The 18,230-nt window shown below is 46.8% G+C and overlaps 1 protein-coding gene across 1 annotated transcript in view; it reads right to left on the bottom strand.

Moving 5' to 3' along the window:
* Positions 1 to 238: 238 nt before the first annotated feature.
* ptch1 (patched 1) overlaps positions 239 to 18,230 on the bottom strand; it is a 46,227-nt gene continuing 28,235 nt past the window's right edge. The window contains exons 13-23 of the mRNA XM_061072329.1: positions 17,820 to 18,230; positions 16,212 to 16,521; positions 14,549 to 14,691; positions 10,819 to 11,002; positions 8,897 to 9,177; positions 6,397 to 6,534; positions 6,118 to 6,260; positions 2,396 to 2,495; positions 1,825 to 2,175; positions 1,176 to 1,719; positions 239 to 1,066 (exon numbers count right to left, since the gene is read on the bottom strand). The exon at positions 17,820 to 18,230 is cut by the window's right edge and continues 247 nt beyond it. Coding sequence (XP_060928312.1) covers positions 1,177 to 1,719; positions 1,825 to 2,175; positions 2,396 to 2,495; positions 6,118 to 6,260; positions 6,397 to 6,534; positions 8,897 to 9,177; positions 10,819 to 11,002; positions 14,549 to 14,691; positions 16,212 to 16,521; positions 17,820 to 18,230 — 2,604 coding nt within the window. The 3' untranslated portion in view covers positions 239 to 1,066; position 1,176. The remainder of the gene's footprint in view (positions 1,067 to 1,175; positions 1,720 to 1,824; positions 2,176 to 2,395; positions 2,496 to 6,117; positions 6,261 to 6,396; positions 6,535 to 8,896; positions 9,178 to 10,818; positions 11,003 to 14,548; positions 14,692 to 16,211; positions 16,522 to 17,819) is intronic.

An 18,230-nucleotide genomic window follows, 5' to 3' on the forward strand; every position in this document is an offset into this window, starting at 1 on the left:
ACCAAAGAGCAGCCGAACACTGATACAAAGCTGAGAGCAGAAACAGGTTCCAATGCAGAGGCCATAACTAAAAAACAAAACAAAACAAAATTCTTCATATCTGCTCATCTTAAATAGCACGCATAGCGTGTCAAGTTAAACAGTAATTGTTTCATAACTACCACAGGTTTGTGATAAAAAAAATTAATAGTTTAAGATGCGTACATTTATACAATAATGAACACACAAAAGACACACAAACACACACACAAATATATGTATATATATATAAATATACATATACCATGGCCCTGTTTGATGACTAACAATTTCCCTCATGTTTTAAATGAGTGTAAATGTTAGTCTGTTCTGAGGATGAATCTGATGTAGAAGGCAGAAAATAATGGGGCTGTTTCACATCATAGAACCTACACGCACACAAACACATGTATACGAACACACACATTCACACACATACACAAACACATGTATACGCACACACACACATATAAGAAGACAGATCACTTCTTTTGTTTAAAAAGACATTTGCATAGAGTTATAAATGTATATCATTTAAAAAAAATATTTTTGAGCAGCAACATTGCGTGCTGACAGGTACATTTGTCTGGATGAAGCTTCCTAATGGCACAGATCCACAGATGAGTGAACAGTAATCAGAAATCTATCTCTCTCTCTCACTCTCTCTTTCTCTCTCGCTCTCTCTCACACACATACACACACTCACACACAGAGACACGCACACACACTCTTACACACACCATATAAAATGGCAGCCCCAGTCTGTTACCATGAGGAGTTGTACGGCTCCTAAAATTATAGCTACTTTTTGTTCATATTTACATATGTATACATCTTTTAAATATTGATAGAATCTAATATCTAAGACAATAGTCCACTGGGTTACAGTAATAATGAGCACCATGACCATGACGGCAACACTGGCGAGTCTTTCGCTTTTTAAGGCCGGGGGGGTTGGGGGTGGTGAGCCGGGCTGTGCCAGGCCAGGTCAGCTGCTTAGTAATAGAGAGGAGTCCATCTTTGGCCGTTGTACTTCCGTTCCCCACAACTGAAAACAAAAAGGATGTTAGAGTGTCAGTATATTTTAAAGCAGGTTTTTCTAAAATGACCATTGAACTAAATACTCGATGGATCTACTGAAGCATCTGAAAGGTCACCTCAGCTCGCCCGTCTGCCGTGGTTGCTCTCAGCTGCCTCAAACTCCAAATCTTGGAGCTCCATGGCCTCCACCGTGTCTCCCCTGGCCCCCGTCTGGAGGTCCAGCGGCACGTGCGGGTCCTGGAAAGCAGCCTCGGGCGCCTCCGGCCCTGAGGGGCAGTAACTGTCTGTTGCAGTGTACCCTGGGTAAGAGGAAGTGGAGGGGCCCTGGTTGGACAAGGGGGCCGGGTGAACGGCAACGGTGACGGAGGCCGACGCCGTTACCGTAGTGATGGGTTGGCAATATGGGGTAGAGTTGGGGTGGTGGTGTGGGAGGTGGTGATTAGGTTGTGGGTTGTGGGATGAGCGGGCTCTGTGGCCTGCTGAGTGTTCTCTATGGCTGTTTGAGCCATAATGGCCCCCAGCCTCAGTAGGAGTTTCAAAAGCGTCCATGCGCGGGCGGGCTGGGGGCGGGGCCTGCCAGTGCAGCTGGCTCTTGGGGTTCCTGCTGCTGTGGCGATGAGTGGCTCCTGGCTGGGGCCCAGAATCACAACCCTGAGAGGACTGAAGAGTGACACAATGAGACGTTTAGTTCTATAATGTGAGAAACAAGAGCATATCTGCAGTCAGAGCCTTAAACAAGCAGCACAATACAGGATGTTTCCTTACCGAAGTCACATAGGCCGGCGGGTCGGGCTGTCTGGCTGAGCGCCTGTGCCCTGATCCTGCTCTTCTGTCCTCATCTGGCCTGACTGCTCTGCCTCTGCTGGTCTGGAGGTGGTACTGCTGCTCCTCCGCTCGGGTTGCCCCTCTGCGCGAGGTCAGGTTGTAGTTCTGCACCTCCTGGCTGATGCCGGACACCGTGGTGTTGGAGCTGTACTCCGAGTCGGAAGAGTCTGAGGCTGCACCAGAGATGGTGGCCGTGGTTGTGTGGTGAGGTCGGACTGAGAAGTGGACCACGTGAGGAGGGGCCTCTGGGGACGGGGTCGGTAACCGGCTACGACCATCCACAGGTGTTACCTGAGCGGTGACAAAGGAGAAGGTGAAGAGACTTGAGATGCTTTCAAACGTGCAGTGAACTCCGGATAATCTCCTGAAATCATCTAGAGGGGCTGCATGTGAGAATGCCAATGTGCCAGTAGGATATTGTCCAGAGGATTCCCCATAGGTGAGTGGGTGCATTTATCTCTTCAAACACACAATCAAATTTTCTTACAATTATAATTTTTTGAGCTCTTACCTCTGGATAGGGGCCGAAGTATGAAAGCAACACCGGGAGAAGTACGAGACCATTCAGGACTCCCAGAACTGTGAGAATGGCCAACACGGCAAAGAAATACCTGCAATAAAACACGCATATCAAAAACAGATCAATGCTGGGGACTAATTTAACTAAATGTAACATGTCGGAACTAAACACACCGCAAGCAAAACAAGAGTCGCTAAGAGGAGCACAGAAAAACACAAGAAGAAAAACAAAGAAAGCAAGTAAACAAGGAAAATACCTGTGCAAACCACAGGGCCGTAGACGTGGAGAGACATGTGTAAGACCAACCATAACACACATGCCCGAAATAATAATTCAACAAAGACGCAAGGCCACACCTTAAACACACACACTCACACACACACACACACACACACACAGAGATGTACCTTGCATGTTTCTAAGTCCCGCTTAAAGAGGGTTAGTCGTAAAGATGCCGCAGAGAGAAAAGAAAAGGGGAACCATAATTAGCCGGAGCTTGTTAATTCAAAGGCGCAGGAGGAAAAAGGGGGGGTGGGGGGGGAGGGCAGGTTATTGGGAGCGAGGGTACTCTCTCTTGGGTGTGTGGTGTATAAGCAAACATGGAGAAAACAAAGCAGTGAGGAATGTGAGGGAAGGGGGGCTGGAAGGGGTAAATGCGGGTTTAAAAAAAAAAAAAAGGTGGAGGGGGGGGGGGGTTGGGGGTCGTGCAAGAGGACAGGGGCCTCCCTCGCTACTCTCTACTCTCGGGCTCTAAAAAAGAGAGAGGGAGAGAAGCAAACAAATGAAGTGAAGGGTATAGAATTTAAACAATTTAGTCGAGGGAAAAAAGAGAAGGGGACCCTCAGAGTGCCACCCCCTCCCCGGCCTCTCTCTCTCTCTCTTTCTTTCTCTCCCTCTCTCTTCTATTTCTTTTTCCTCTCTCTCTCTCCTCCACCTCACTTTTCTCTCCCTTCTTTCTAAGCTAAGCCCCTGTGAAATTCCCGGCCACTCCACAATCCCCTCTGTCTAATTAAATCTCCAATGTATCAGGTAAGACCCCCCAATCTCCCCACTCTGAAACCCACCCCTCCATCCCAGCCTCCCTCACGCTCCACTCCAGCTTCCTCCCTTAATGGAGAGGCTTTCCTCCTGACATGGTTCTCCAGTGGAAGCTCTCAGGTTTCCAGGGATGTGCTGATGAACCACTAACCCCTTTGCCCGAGTCTTCACGATGCTGCTGTTTGTATGTGTGGACCTCAGACTCCATTCATGTGCAGGGAGAACCACATTTCCCAGAGGAACATCTACAAGTGAGGACCAGTCCTTGTCTGCCCAGCATGGGTGGCCTCACTTCCCACGTGGAACCAACAACGAGAGCATCAGCTCGACTTATTCTTGCTCAGTGCCGCTGCTGCTGGAACATTCATGTGACCAGAGAACAGGACCTCATGCTGTGAGCGGGTGTGCAGACGGACGGACATGAATCTCAAGATGAATCAATCCCAGGGTTCTTGTAAAAGAATTCATCCTCTAATGAACTCTTCACTTAGTAAAAACAATAAACTAATCCATATGGTAATTACAAAGCAAATCATTAGGTTCATGAAGAGGTTCAGACACACACACACACACACACACACACACACACACACACACTGCGTGGGATCATGGGAGATATTGGCCTCAAAACCATTGCCAATGAAAATGGACCTGACACGACTCAGATGCAAATCAACTTCACGGCTGCGGTACTGTGTGAACGTTTTATTCACGTTACGCAGAAAACGTCAAAGAACAACAGTGCAAGGAAAGAAAAGAAAAACACCGGAATGGCGAGCAGCGTGTTTTTCCTCTGTCGTTTATCCGCGACGTTACAGCAGAAACGGTCAAATCCAGTTAAGTGCATTCAAAAGTCCACCAAAATAAAACGCCCTATTATCCTGCACAAAATTAGGGATTTCTCCGGCTCTGAACATTGTTGGAAACATGTTGGATAATGTCGGTTCACACATAAAAATGTATATAACATAGGTCTAGATATTTGAATGAAGAATTGTTACTGTTTTTAAATGGAACTGATGCAATCAGGTAGGATGGGGGTTATGATTGCCTTTCACAACAGGATGGGTAATTGCCACATCAACTTTGGGCGCGTATATGCACATACATGTAGCTACGCACGCGTGCAGCCCACATACCGGGCTGAGTGCCCCCGCTTGGCTGTTTGGAGTGAAAACATTCACAGCGCTGACGGGGGAAAGTCAGGGAAACATTTCTTTCGGCGCAAGCAGAAAAATACGAGCCGGGCCTGTTGTTATTGCACCGTCTTGGTGCGCTGCTTTGTTTGCTCAGACAACAGCAGAACCTCTAAATGGAGGCCCGGGACCGAGCCAGAAACCAGAGCTCACCACTGGAGGTGAGGAGAGACGCTCTATAGGCCTCCCTGTGTTTGTGTGTGTACGAGCGTGTGTTTGTTTGCAAGAGAGAGAGAGAGAGAGAGAGAGAGAGAGAGAGAGAGAGAGAGAGAGAGAGAGAGAGAGAGAGAGAGAGAGAGAGAGTGTGTGCTCTAACTGGCAGGCACACCATCATTGACCCTCATGATTACAAGGTCAGGAAGCAGGTTGGTGTGTGTGTGTGTGTGTGTGTGTGTGTGTGTGTGTGTGTGTGTGTGTGTGTGTGTGTGTGTGTGTGTGTGTGTGTGTGTGTGTGCATATAAGAGGCCTGTGCACATGACAGAGTTTGTGCTCTTGCAAATCACATGGACCTCAGTGCACCCTGTTCTTAAAGGAGCAGGTCAAACTAATTATATAGCTACCTCGTCTAGCCTCCAACAGCAATGTGTGCATGTGCAGCCACGTACGACCATAAGAGACTTTAAGTTATTCACCGAGCTCAGTGGAAACTTCTCATAACTCTCCAGAATGTACACTACCATTCATTTTCCTCCCATGAACGGCAGCTGGTTGGTACCTTTCTGCCCTTGTCTTACACACAAAAGTAGCCACCGCCGCAGAGCCCCCACAGTGCGTCGGCTTTAATTTCCACTTCTCCTGTCTTTCCACGACTGCCCCCCCCCCCCCCCCCCCCACCATGTTGCCCCTTCCCATGCTTATAAATGTCTAGCGAGGGCAGTTAAACTAGCTGAAGGAGATTACAAAAGCCAGAGGACCTTCCTGTCCACTCTCTCCACCCCCCTCTCCCTCTCTGTCTCCCCTATCACTCCCTTTCACTCCGCTCTTTGCTCCCCTCTTCTTCTTCGTCGTCTACTCCCCCCAAGCCCCCCTCCTCCCTGTTCCTCCTGACCTTCAACTCTCCATCCTTCCCCTGGTTTCCCCTAAAATGTCAGGCATGAGAGGCATTAAGGGGAGGGGGGAGAAAATACACAAGGGGAGAGGAAGGTGGGGAAAGATAAAGGCCTTGTGTATGAAGTTTTCTCGGAGATTGAGCCCCAAGAAGTGGAGAAAAAACAGGTAGGAGGAGGTTTACAGAGAGGGGGTATGAAACTGAGATGCGGGTGGAATACAAGAGAGAGATAGAGGGAGGGTACGGAGGAAGAGTGCGGCCTTCATGCATGATTTGTGTCTCAGGTAGATTCCTGTGCGACATGCAGGTTGAGGCACGGTCTCAACGGTCTACTAACGCCACACAGACGGCACACAATAACCTTTGTGAGAGCAATCCTGTGTGGGCAGAATTAAAGCAGCGTTTTCTCACGAGGTTCAGTTTGTGCTCACCTGACGATAAAGTCGAACTCGGAGCCTGCGAGCATCAGGACACCTAATAAGGTAGAAAAGGCTCCGTCCAGCACCGGAGCGAACATGTGCTCCAATGCCAGCACGGCCCGTCTGTGACGATCCCCTATGGCTGTCAGGAACGCCTACGAAACACACGATACCCAACACATATATCAAGGACTTCAAATATTAAGATACGACCCCTTTCTTAACTTTGACTGATGCAGGTTGCAATTTCATTCTTTGTTTTTTTGTGTCACTGTGCGTGTTTGTGCCTACCAGGGCCACATGGACGGTGAACTCCACTCCGATGCCCACGGAGGCGATGAGGATCACCACCGGTACGGCGCTCAGCTTGATTCCCATCAGCCCCATGAAGCCAAACAGCTCCACGGTCATGAGGGACAGCACCAACACCTGGAAAAGGAGGCATTTCCATTAAAAAAGTAAAAGTGGTTGATAAATCGATATGAAAAGTGATTCTAAACGTTTAACGAAGCACAAGATAAAACCCAAAATAGGATAGATTCTGGCTGAACGTGGCCACAAGTAGGACAGGAAGTTTAAATATATGTTTGTACACTTGTAGCTCAGCTTGAACCTGTTTTTGAGGATAAATTCCCATAATTCCCACAAGACATGGATCTGCAAGAATTATTCTTTACAAGCATCGTCTTTTGCAGCCAATAAACTGGTTTTCACCAATTTGTTTATGTCCCATGTTTCTCTGCTCTTTGTCTGTGTGGATAATAATAATAACAACTGCTATCCACAGTTTCCAGGGCTGGAACACATGAAACACATGTCAGCATAGTGGAAGAGAATCTCCTGTGTTATTGTTCAGTGATAAACAGACAGTAATTCACAGCATTTGAATTTACAGCTGACGTAGACTTTGAACGTACACAAGAGAGATGGAGTGCAACACTAGAAGAGGATGATGTAATATTCTGCCTTAGAGAAGTGTTAAGTACAAACCGTAAGTGTGTGTGTTTATGAATGTGTGTATGTGTATGTGTGTGTGTGTGTGTGTGTGTGTGTGTGTGTGTGTGTGTGTGTGTGTGTGTGTGTTTGTGTGTGTGTGTGTGTGTGTGTGTGTGTGTGTGTGTGTGGTGGTTTCAGTAGAGCAGGACAGAAGCTGGGAGTAAATGCCATTATCAGCTGACAGGTGTCAGGTTACATGGGGCCCAAACCCTTTGAAGAAGGTTGAGGTGGGCAGGGGAGGGAGCGGTGTGTGTGTGTGTGTTTATATATGTATGTGTGTGTGTGTGTGTGTGAATAATGCATGTAAGTATCCACATTGCTTGTCCACGAGGGGGTATTTGTGTGCAGCGTTTGTGAGCAGCATCTGACTCCAGTAAGACTCTGTGCTAAAGTGCATTTTGGGTGATCTGAAGACAAGTGGACACTGACAGAGAAAAACATTTGGTGTTGGTCACGGCCAGAAACGTTCAGGGAATTAAACTAGACTTCACTATTTCTGGTCTTTACATTTAGAACGACTCTGACACAACTTTAAAGTGTGCATCTGTGTATCTGTTGTTTTTACCACAGATGAAAGCAAAACCAGATCCCAAGTGATGCTTCTAAATCCATTCTGGTGCCAAGTGCGAGCAGCAATCAATATCAAGGGGATTAGAAACAATCTGTATAAATCTAAACACGAGATACAAGGTTTAAACAAGGACTCTGTGTCCGAGTGGGTGAGATGGATTTCAGGGCAAATAGCTAAGAGGGTTTGAGGGGGCTTAGGGTTGAGGGTTTGACGTTGCAGGGCTGGCGGTGGTCTGGTCCCGGACAGACCAAATGGTTAAACTTGACGCCTCTCCATAACTTGCCTTTTGATCTTGCTAGTAAAGCCTGAACGATGAACATGAGGCCCACCCCTCCTCCTCCGTTTAAGGGCTCAGGTGGCCTGGCCACTGCCTGTCGTAAAATACAACCCACCAGAGAGAGAAACCAGAGTTCTCTGTGTATGTGTTTCTGTGTGAATTATGTACCTGTGTGTTTACATGTTCACATTGCATGTGTGCAAGTGTATACACGTCTGTGTGTCTGCTTTAAGTGTGTGTGCCTGGGTATGCGAATGTGTGTTTATGTGTATCCTTGGAAACTTGCGAAAAGACTGGGCAGAGGAGAAGTGTGGAGGATGGAAATAAAATCTAACTTTTTATAGGTTTAGAGTGGGAGCAAGTTGCTCGAGCAACTTTGTGTCCTTTCCCCATTTATTTCAGAATCTGTGTCTGGGAGTGTTGGACTAGACTAAACACACTGGCCCTAACGAAACAGCACAAGATAAACACTGTTGACTGGGGCTACAATAACACAGCAGCCCTGTATCCTTTCTGACTCGCCTAGAGATGCCTTCAGGACCACACATAAAAAATCATGAAAGAAAAACACGGTGAGTTTTTTTTCTCTGTAGAAGTTTCTGTTGATGTGTCCGTCTACAAAACCCATACTCCATTCAAATCCAAACTTTTCACGAACAAGATATTATCTTTGTCATCTGTATTCATTTTCATTTAATGTCATTTTTGATGTCTTTTTTTCTTTCCACGCCTTTATTTTGAAATCTAATATTTTTACTTTGAAATCCAGAACTATCATAGACCACTGGAAATATAACAGAAGAATAAGAAGACGACAAACAACAGCAGTCGCAGACAAACATTAAAAGCACAAGTCATCCCTGGAAGGAGGCTCAGATCACGAGCTACCAAGCTGGTGAAATGTGAATGCTTGTGCTGTATAATATTGTGTCTGCTGTCACACTCACGATGATGCCGGCGGTCCACGGGTTGAGCAGGAAGAGCGCGCAGACCAGAAAGACGCAGGCAAGCACGACGCTGATGGACAGCAGGAGCCAGTGGCGCAGACTAATGTACTGTTCCCAGAACAGGAAGGGGTAGCCGTTGGGGTAGGAGGGCAGGCCCTGTCGGCTGTAGTTGGTGCAAATGGCTCGCACGCTCTCGATGGCCTCCACAAACTGCGGCGTCTCGCGGAGCCCGTTGAGGTAGAAGGGAAACTGTGCGTATTCGATGGGCTCGGCAGCCGGGACTGGATGGAAAGAAAAAAATTAAAGGAAAGGTCAACCTTGCAAGATGATGACATTTTGATCCAAAAAAATTAATTACTGATAAACATTAAGAAAAGGACAAGACAACGAATCAATGGCAACAGTGACATCTGCAGATATTATTTGTCTGTTCGGATTAAACGACATTAGGAATCTGCAGAAATAATTTGGTCTCTTGAGCCAAACCACCAATATCAAGGTTTTCCCTCCCAAATCCAACCTCGCTCCAAGAGTAGCTACATCTGTGGACAAGTGTGTGTGTGTCTGTGTGTGTGTGTGTGTGTGTGTGTGTGTGTGTCTGTGTGTGTGTGTGGCGGGGGTGGGCGGAACGGTGTGAAACAGAGCTCCATTGACTCCAACCCCAGCCGGTCTGTGGGCCAGCTTGGCTAATGAGGGCCTATCAGTTCCAGACACAGCAGCGTGTCAGGGCTAACGTTGATTCACCGTAATTACAATGTCAGAACCGCCGCCATTACCACACCCTAAACTTAGCACGGCCACATGAAGCATAACAAGGATGCATAACCACACGTACCTGACCGCCATGCAGCGATGAGGTCATCTTTGGCGCGGACAAAACAGTGTGTTCGTTCAGATTTTTTAATAACACATTGCTGCATACCCGGAAACTCTGCATCTATCTATCGCTCTACTAACTATCCTATTTAATTATAGAAAGACATGTTTTGTGCTGTCTGATGCTGGTGTGCGTGTGTGTGTGTGTATTTCGTGGTGCCGACAGGGTCAGACTGGAGAACTTGCTAACATGGCTCGGCCTGTTCTCGTCTCAACTATAAATTTTAGGACACACGTTGGCTGTGGGCCAACACCAATCCGCTTCGGGGAGCTCCCATACAGCCGAGCACTTCACGCTGCTTATCCAATCATACCCCCACCCCCCCTACCTCCCCTGTAAAGGACTTCCTGCTTGTTATCCAATTGTGCCTCCCACCAAAACCCGGTCTCTCTCCTTGTTATCCAATCATTTTCCTCCCCCGTGGAGCACTTCCTGACTTGTACCAAATCACAGGCTGGAATCAAACAACAACATGAATGTACTTTTTTTAATGTGAATTACAGACTGTGTGTGTGGTAGGGAAATGAGAACAGGGTGTGTGTAGTGTTTGGGGTCACTGGGATTTAATAATGTTTGTGTGTGTATCCCTGTGTCTGTGTGTGTGTGTGTGTATGTGTGTGTGTGTGTGTGTGTGTGTGTGTGTGTGTGTGTGTGTAATACTAGGGCCCCATGGTAGCCAGGATTATAGCAGTCACCACAGGCACCATTAGAAGAACCACATTGAGCCACGTCTTGGTCGTCGGCCCTGCAACCTGAGCTCAGACACACACACACACGCACACACACAGGCGCACACACACAACGGAGTGCTACGGTAAAGTCTACCCTCCCGTCTTAAAGCTAATAGGCAGACAAGGAGCTCAGCTTAAAGTTTCCGACAGAACCTAGTAAATGCAATTTGTTTGAGCTGCGACACGTAGCAGGTTTAAACTGCAGCATTTCAAATTCATGCAATGCTTAATTTCCTTCCTTCTGTGAAAGAGAAACAATTCCTTTACACTCTCATGCAACCTGTTTGCAGATGTACCACGTCTCGTGAACTTACTGCTGAGGCGTGTCTCGGGCATGGAGTCGGTGCGGTCGTGGGGCCACTCTGGGGGGTGCGGGCGAATGTTGGCCTGCGAGGCCGCGTACGCCACGGGGTCGTTGCTGACCCAGGCGGTCAGATAGATGTAGAAAGGCCCGGGGTTGATGATCCCATCTGCGTCCACAAGCCTTTGACGAGTCAACTACGAAAAGAATAGAAGAGAGAGGGGATGAATTCATGATGAAAATGTAATAATTGAAGTACACAGTTAAGTTGCTGCTCTTTTGTATTTTCTTAAAACACAACTTTCAGACACACACCCCTGGATGGAGTTTAGACCGTTGACCTTTTCGTAAATGAAATAGTTAGTGAATGGAAAAAGTGCAGCAGAGGTTAAAGAACGAGGTGGAGCGTGCATATGAAATCGTAATGCGGGCGTCAAGTGTACATTGGACACGAAAAGCTATTATAGAAATAAAACATGTTGAACCAAAACATTCTACAGGTGAGCTGACCACAGACGATGCTTATTTATACACACGCATCAGTGCAAGAGAACGGAGCAGCTTTCAAAATAAGAGTCAAATATTAGTCCCTCTCTCTTTCCAACCAAAGAAAAATCAACAAGTCAAACACTGGTCGTCTTTTTGAGAATTTCCCGTACTTCTCATCGCGGCTTCCCAGAATTATCATGCCACATTAAAACATGGAAAATGCAGGATCAGCTTCTCCCTTTACATACAGTAGATATTGGCTGGCCAACCTCAGGCCCAATGTCTTGACCACTGTGAATATATTTCTGACAGAGTTTCAGCTGCCGCAGTCGAATGTGTTACCAAGTCCTGAACATGGTAATATATTAATATGTGGAGGTCTATGGAAAATATGAGAATTCTAAAAACATTTGCTGTTTTTTATCCTTCCATGTGGCTCAGGATGCGTTTGCATACATCCTGCGTCCCAGACCTCCTCGGACTGTGGTCTGAGCCTGACGCGTTCATCAACAATCCAGATTTTATGCTAGAGACACACATAATAACCATATTTTCTAGCTGTCAAAACATGTCTAACTACAGCACAGATCTGCATGGTTGTAGACTGTAGACACCCTAAATATGACATAACTTTGTCAAAGCTGTTTTCCCAGTCCACCCATGTGTCTGTCTATGTGCAGCTTGTTCCTGAGCTCTGTTTCAGTCATTTGCTGTGATGGCTGTGTTCCCTGTGTAGTCCAAGAATGGCTTGTCCTGCTCGGGGCCGTTACTTCCAACCTCCCGTGTGGAGGCAGAGGAGCGTAGCTTAGCATCGCTACCTCCCGAGAGGTAAAACCATTACAGCACACCGCTCTGTCACTCTCCCTTCTAGGAACCATAAATCCCTTCTTCACGGAGGCAGGGAGAGTTTTGGGGGTGAAGCTGGACTCATTGGGCTAGGTAGATGAAGGAAGGAGTAGGGGTGGGGGTTTCGACGAGGAGGGGTAGGGGGCAGGGGGGAAAAAAATTGCTTGAGTTAGCGTAACAATAAAAAAATTGGCTGGAGTCCCTGAGCACGTCTGTGTGCAGTTAACCTGGTTGTTAACACTGAAGGAAATGCCACCCAGCAAATGGAGTAGAGCTATAAAAATAACACAACATCTGTACAAATGTTGCTCACACTTGCTTCTCCTGACCCCTACGGGTACCCAGAATGCCAGGCGCCACAGACCGACCTGAAACCTGAGAAGAAAAGAGCCCTTGATAGTGTCAGTGCGGTCCTCCTTAGAACTTTTCAAACTTTCCAGCTCCTCCTTTCCCTGCGTTCACTCTGAATCTTTATATCTCTGTTGCCTTATTTCCAAAGCACACATACGCACGCACACATGCTCGCGCTAACAAGGAGAACCAGCTTCCACATGAGACCCAGGCCTGGGCCATAAGGAACGAATGGTCACCCGGCACAGGGAGAAATGTTAGCAGCGACAGATCAAAAGGCAGAACACCTCTGCATGGATCCGTGGAGTGGCATATCATAATAAAACATCTAGCTTTGCAATTTGCCAGGGCTGGAAAAGATCTGGTCCTCATTTCGAGGCACAAAGCAAAACAGCTACTGCTGTAAGTGCACACACAACCGACAAAAGGCCCAACGCACACTCCAAACATGCACATGCACACACGGAGCTTCCTCAAAAGAAACCACGTGTTTGAGCTCCCCTCATTCAAAGAGGACACAGCAGTGGAGCACGTAGGGAGGGCGAGGGAGGGAGGAAGAGACAGAGACAGAGAGAGAGAGAGAGAGAGAGAGAGAGAGAGAGAGAGAGAGAGAGAGAGTGATAGCACGAGAGAGAGCTGGATTCCAGAGGATCTGGATTGAATTTAACAGCAGGATACGCAACAACTGTATGTCTTCAAGATGTCACAGGAAGCCCAGGCAGCTCTGCTGGCGGCCCCCACGCCTCACGGCATATACACTTCCCTCACATGCACAGGAAGTGATGTCACAGGGCCGCACACCAGGTCTAACTCGGCTTCCTGTTAGGCCAGTGTGATACTGCAATTGAGCTCAATGAATAAGATGAAATGCAAACGCAGCACCCAACACAAAACAGCACATGATGAATATCAACACAGGAACCAGTGGAGCTATGTTAATGTTCATTAACTTTGCGGAAAATAATCTCATTGTTGAAAGGAACGTGGTTTATTATGTATTTCGTGTAGCAATCCCGTCCAAGAATTTTATTTTCAAACTTTTCCAGCTCCTTATCTTCTGTTTTCGCTGTTTCCTGCCAGAGAATGCAGCCATGCATTCATGTATGTTGCTTTTTATCGGTGGTGGTACCAAACTAAAAACAGCATCATATCAGCTACTTTCCTCAGCCTGCTTTTCTCTCATTTCCTCTTTGCTTTTTGTAATTATCAAATTTTTGGCATCTTTTGCTGAACATGGAAGAGACTTGATTTGATCTTCCTTTAAATTCCTTCCAGAGCTTCCATGGTGGCTTGTGTCATTGTTGGATGTCAAACACAGCTCCAATGCCGCACTGGAGACAGGGCTCACATCAATGTATCTACCTCAATTTATCATTTATCCAAAATATGCAACAAAAAATGTGAATATGTTGCAATATTTTGTAACAACGATTTAAATTATTCTTTCCCAAGGGGCTGCAGAATCCAAGCTTATTATTTATGAACCCATTGGGGCCTATAGGAATTTCTCTGTTGTGCCTCTATTTATTTCAACAGTGTCAGAATTAGAGGTTTGACGCTAAAAGAGAGAGCCACTGCAAGCACATGCACATCACACGCACAGAGGATAAATGGTTTAAATGAAGAGTTAATAGGTTTTTCAGAGGCAGACTGCAGCCCCGGTGAGAGCTTTAAATTCCTGGGCTCGGTAAAGTCATCACCGAGAGAAGATGAAGACAGACAGACATAGAGAGAAAGAAGGACTAAGAAGTGGAATACAAAGAGAGAGTTTTTTAAGCTTGAGCTGGCTCCCTCGGCCCCAATCACACATAACAAAACAGATACACTGGATGTCATAATACCAGGAATTTGGTAGCAGGGGGCAGTACCTTAGAAATCCCATGGTAATCAAAGAATTGAAAGAATAGGAGGAAGCTGCTACACAGACAATGTACCAACACAGGACTCTTATATTTTTCATTACTGTTTCAAACTGGCTGAATTCTACCCTACATGTCCACTTTCACATATCGTGACATTGAATCACATGGGGAAAACTGACATGGGCGTGAACGTACCAGGTTGAAGTTGATGGGCTTCTCTCTGCGTCCCGTCTGCACCAAGAGCTTGTACGCCAGGACGCCATCGTCAGAGGCGTTCTTGTAGCTGTTGAGGGTGATGCGGCCGGCCTCCCAGTCCTTGTCGAACGCCTGCTGAAGACCTGCACCAAACCACAACCAGACAAATCGGTTAGATGTGGATGTTTGACAAAAAAGTTTCATTCTCCGTCCATCTGTCCTCTGCAACACCCTCATAAAGTTCAACACAAACAACACAACACGTAGAAACCCAGCACAGTGCAAGAGAAAACAACACAACACGGCAACAGACTAACACCGACACTGTTGTATTCCTGATTGATGAATACGATAACACAGTTCAATTCTCAACCAACAAACCGGTCTTCAACAGCCTAAAATAGGCTGCCTTTGATTCAAAGCAATCGTTAGTGAATATATGAGTAACACATGTCTCCTCTTTCTATACTGCTCTCTAATCCATATGTGAATCACCCCCCCCACTCTTCTCTCGGCTTTCCCCCAAGGCCCACGCTGTGGTCCGTCTGTGGGAGATGTTGTTATGGGTCTCTTGCTTGGCCTGTCTGGCTCCAATTTGTCCCACCATTGCAGAGAGCAATATCAGACACAGTTCCTTCTCTACCTCCGTGTCTCACCCACACACGCTCTGTGTGGTTCCCAGCAGGCACGCACACACACCGACACACCGACACACACACACACACAATCTGCTCGATCGTTAGCGGCACGTCAGTAAGTAAGTGGAGTCGTCGCAATTCTCAGGCGCCGTCAGTCCTGGGTATAGAACAAGGAACCCATCCCAAAGTGGATCCTGCCATCATGCAAATTTAATGTCAGACCCCTTTAAATTAAAAGTTTGGTTAGTTGAAATGCGCAAAAAATATGTAATACCTCATAGAGCACATCTCACTACCGAGGCTAGCACCTTATCTTGCCAAAAAATTCCTACTCAGATCCACTTCAAAATTGAATTGATTCATCCTTAGGTCAGGCCGCACCACTCCATAAAATGTCCTGGGTGATTGTTTGGTAGTTTTTGTGTAATCCTGCAAACTAACACACAGACAAACATGGCCTCCTTGTTGAAGGTAGCCAGCACAAACAGTAGTATCTGGTGTATTTCAGTGCCAGCGTGCAATCCCAGCTTCAACTGCAACCATCTCCGCTGCCAAAGGCCCTCGCACACTCCATATTGCCAAAGCCTAAGTATAAAAACATGGCCTCCCGCTCCGTCCTCCTCCATCAAGCCCTCTCATTGAAGACACAAGTGATTTTAATCAGCTACTGTCAGTGTCCATTTTGCAATCCCACCTACTTTTGAACCTCTGCCCAACATCTTGTTTCTTGCAGATTCATGTCAAAACACTGAAGGAAATTATGATCTCAAAACGCTTTCACGAGGATAAGTAAAAGTAAATTATTACCATGCCTGAACGATACTGAATAGCGGCACCAAACGAGGTATTAATAACAAAACCATCTCTGACGTCAGAATTTTGGGAAAACATTCAAATGATCTAACACAATGTCTGAATCCTGTTGCTGCATCTGACTCACTTTATCGTCAAAAACAGACAAAGAGGTTGTGATCAAGTCCAATTTAAGTCTATGCTTGCTCATCACACATCGAGCTGAATTTCACCTTGCAGCCAGTCCCTGAAGTAGTGAAGCCACATGCGCGGCAGCTGCCCGTTGTCCTCCTTCAGCACGTAGCGGACGGTGAGGAACCTCCGGTGGAGCTGGTGCATCAGCGGCTGGATCTTGGCGTATTCGGCCCGCTGCGTCACCACGTACATGTTGTAGAAGGAGAAGAACTTGAACTGGGCGCCGATGAAGTCGTACTCGCTGGTCTCCCTGGGCACGATGTCCGTCAGCTCCAGGCCGTCCTTCACCTGGGTGGTCCCGTACAAACTGACGACCAGCAGGCAGAGAAAGAGCACAATGACCACCACCTGGAGAAAGAGGGATGAGAAGGAGGATTTATCGATGATGGCGGAGCATCTTTCAACCTTTAAACCATGCAAAGATATGGATACATTCTCTCTTTTAGACAGAGACAGAGTACGTAACACGATCTGGAGAAAAGTCTGGTGGGACAAAGTCTAAAGAGGGTGGGGCTTTAAAAAGGTGGCTATATTATAATTAAACACACTAAGAGCCATAAGGTAAACTCAAGACATGTGTTTTTCTAAACAAAACCTCAAATAAAGGGGTAAAAATTTAATGTAATGTACTAAAAAGCATTTCTCCATTAATGTTTCTGCATCTCTGTCAATGTAAAAGTTATTATCTTTTGACGTAAACACTGGAAAACCCTTAAAAGTACCTTAAAACCACACAATCTGAATAAACTGGCTTCAAGGAAAAAATGCCTTTCAACACATTTTCAATTGCTTTCGAGGCAAAAACGGAATGAGTAGGGAAAAAGCAAGGCATCTGTGTGTGTGTATGTGTGTGTGTGTGTGTGTGTGTGTGTGTGTGTGTGTGTGTGTGTGTGTTTGTGTGTGTGTGTTTGTGTGTGTGTATGTAAACCATGCAAAGATATGGATACATTCTCTCTTTGAGCAAGATTCCAAAAGATGCACTGGAGGAATTGGCCAAACGAAGGAGGTGCACATTTGAAATATTAAACGCAAGTCACTTATATATTTGTTATATATATCTATTTGTTTATAAACTGTCTGATGACCACTTCTGTTTGTTGCCTCACATCACGATGATATCAGCCCCCCCTAAAAAGAGGAAAATAAGACCCAGGTTGTAAAAAGGCAATTTTTTCCTTAACTCATTCACAGTAATGGGGAGTATTGGATTAAGGCATCAGAGGAGAGCATGAAGCAATTTGGATAAATGGAGAAACATATGACAGTGAGATGAAAAGAACCAAGGTTTTTTAATAAAGTCAAGCACAGGCCACCACATGATTTCAGTTCTGGAAGACCTTGAGAGGACTGGCCACCCACTAAACTGAGGTCAGAGTGTGTGTGTGTGTGTGTGTGTGTGTGTGTGTGTGGTTGTGTGTGTGTGTGTGTGTGTGTGTGTGTGTGTGTGTGTGTGTGTGTGTGTGTGTGTGTGTGTGTGTGACTCAGATAGGACATGACCACAACTTCCAGCACAGATTTACTCCTGCTCCGCTGACCAACCCTCCTGTTCACATTATCACCACAGTGAGTCAGCACAAACCCACTCACACAGCAGCTCGTTCTCCACGTCTCTATTCTCCTCACACACACCCGGACCCTGAACTCACCTTGGTGGTGGGCTGCAGGAGGAACGGGGCATAGTGCTTCTCAGCAAAAGAAGCCAGAGTCCAGCTGGAGCAGCGAGGCTCCAGGCAGCGCAGGCCCAGGGAGGCTTCTCCGAACTGGGACAACAGGTTCCGTGTGGAGCTGTTGTTCTCCGGGATCTGACCCGCCGACGAGGCCGCATCGCACTGAGGAGGCGAGCTAGCAGTGGGGGCTGCAGGAGGAGGTGCGGGGTGATGGTGGGGAAAGGTGGCGGGACCTCTGGACCCACCATTGCCCCGGCTCCCGCTATTGTTGTTGTTGAGATTGCTGCTGCTGCTCCTGTTGGCGTTGCTGCAGTAATAGTCACTTGGGTTGCTCCTGGTCTGAGCCGTGTTGATGGGCTGGACGGAGATCTGGGAAGTGGGCTCGGCTGT

This window comes from Limanda limanda, chromosome 5 (assembly GCF_963576545.1).
Source record: "Limanda limanda chromosome 5, fLimLim1.1, whole genome shotgun sequence".
Taxonomy (NCBI): domain Eukaryota; kingdom Metazoa; phylum Chordata; class Actinopteri; order Pleuronectiformes; family Pleuronectidae; genus Limanda; species Limanda limanda.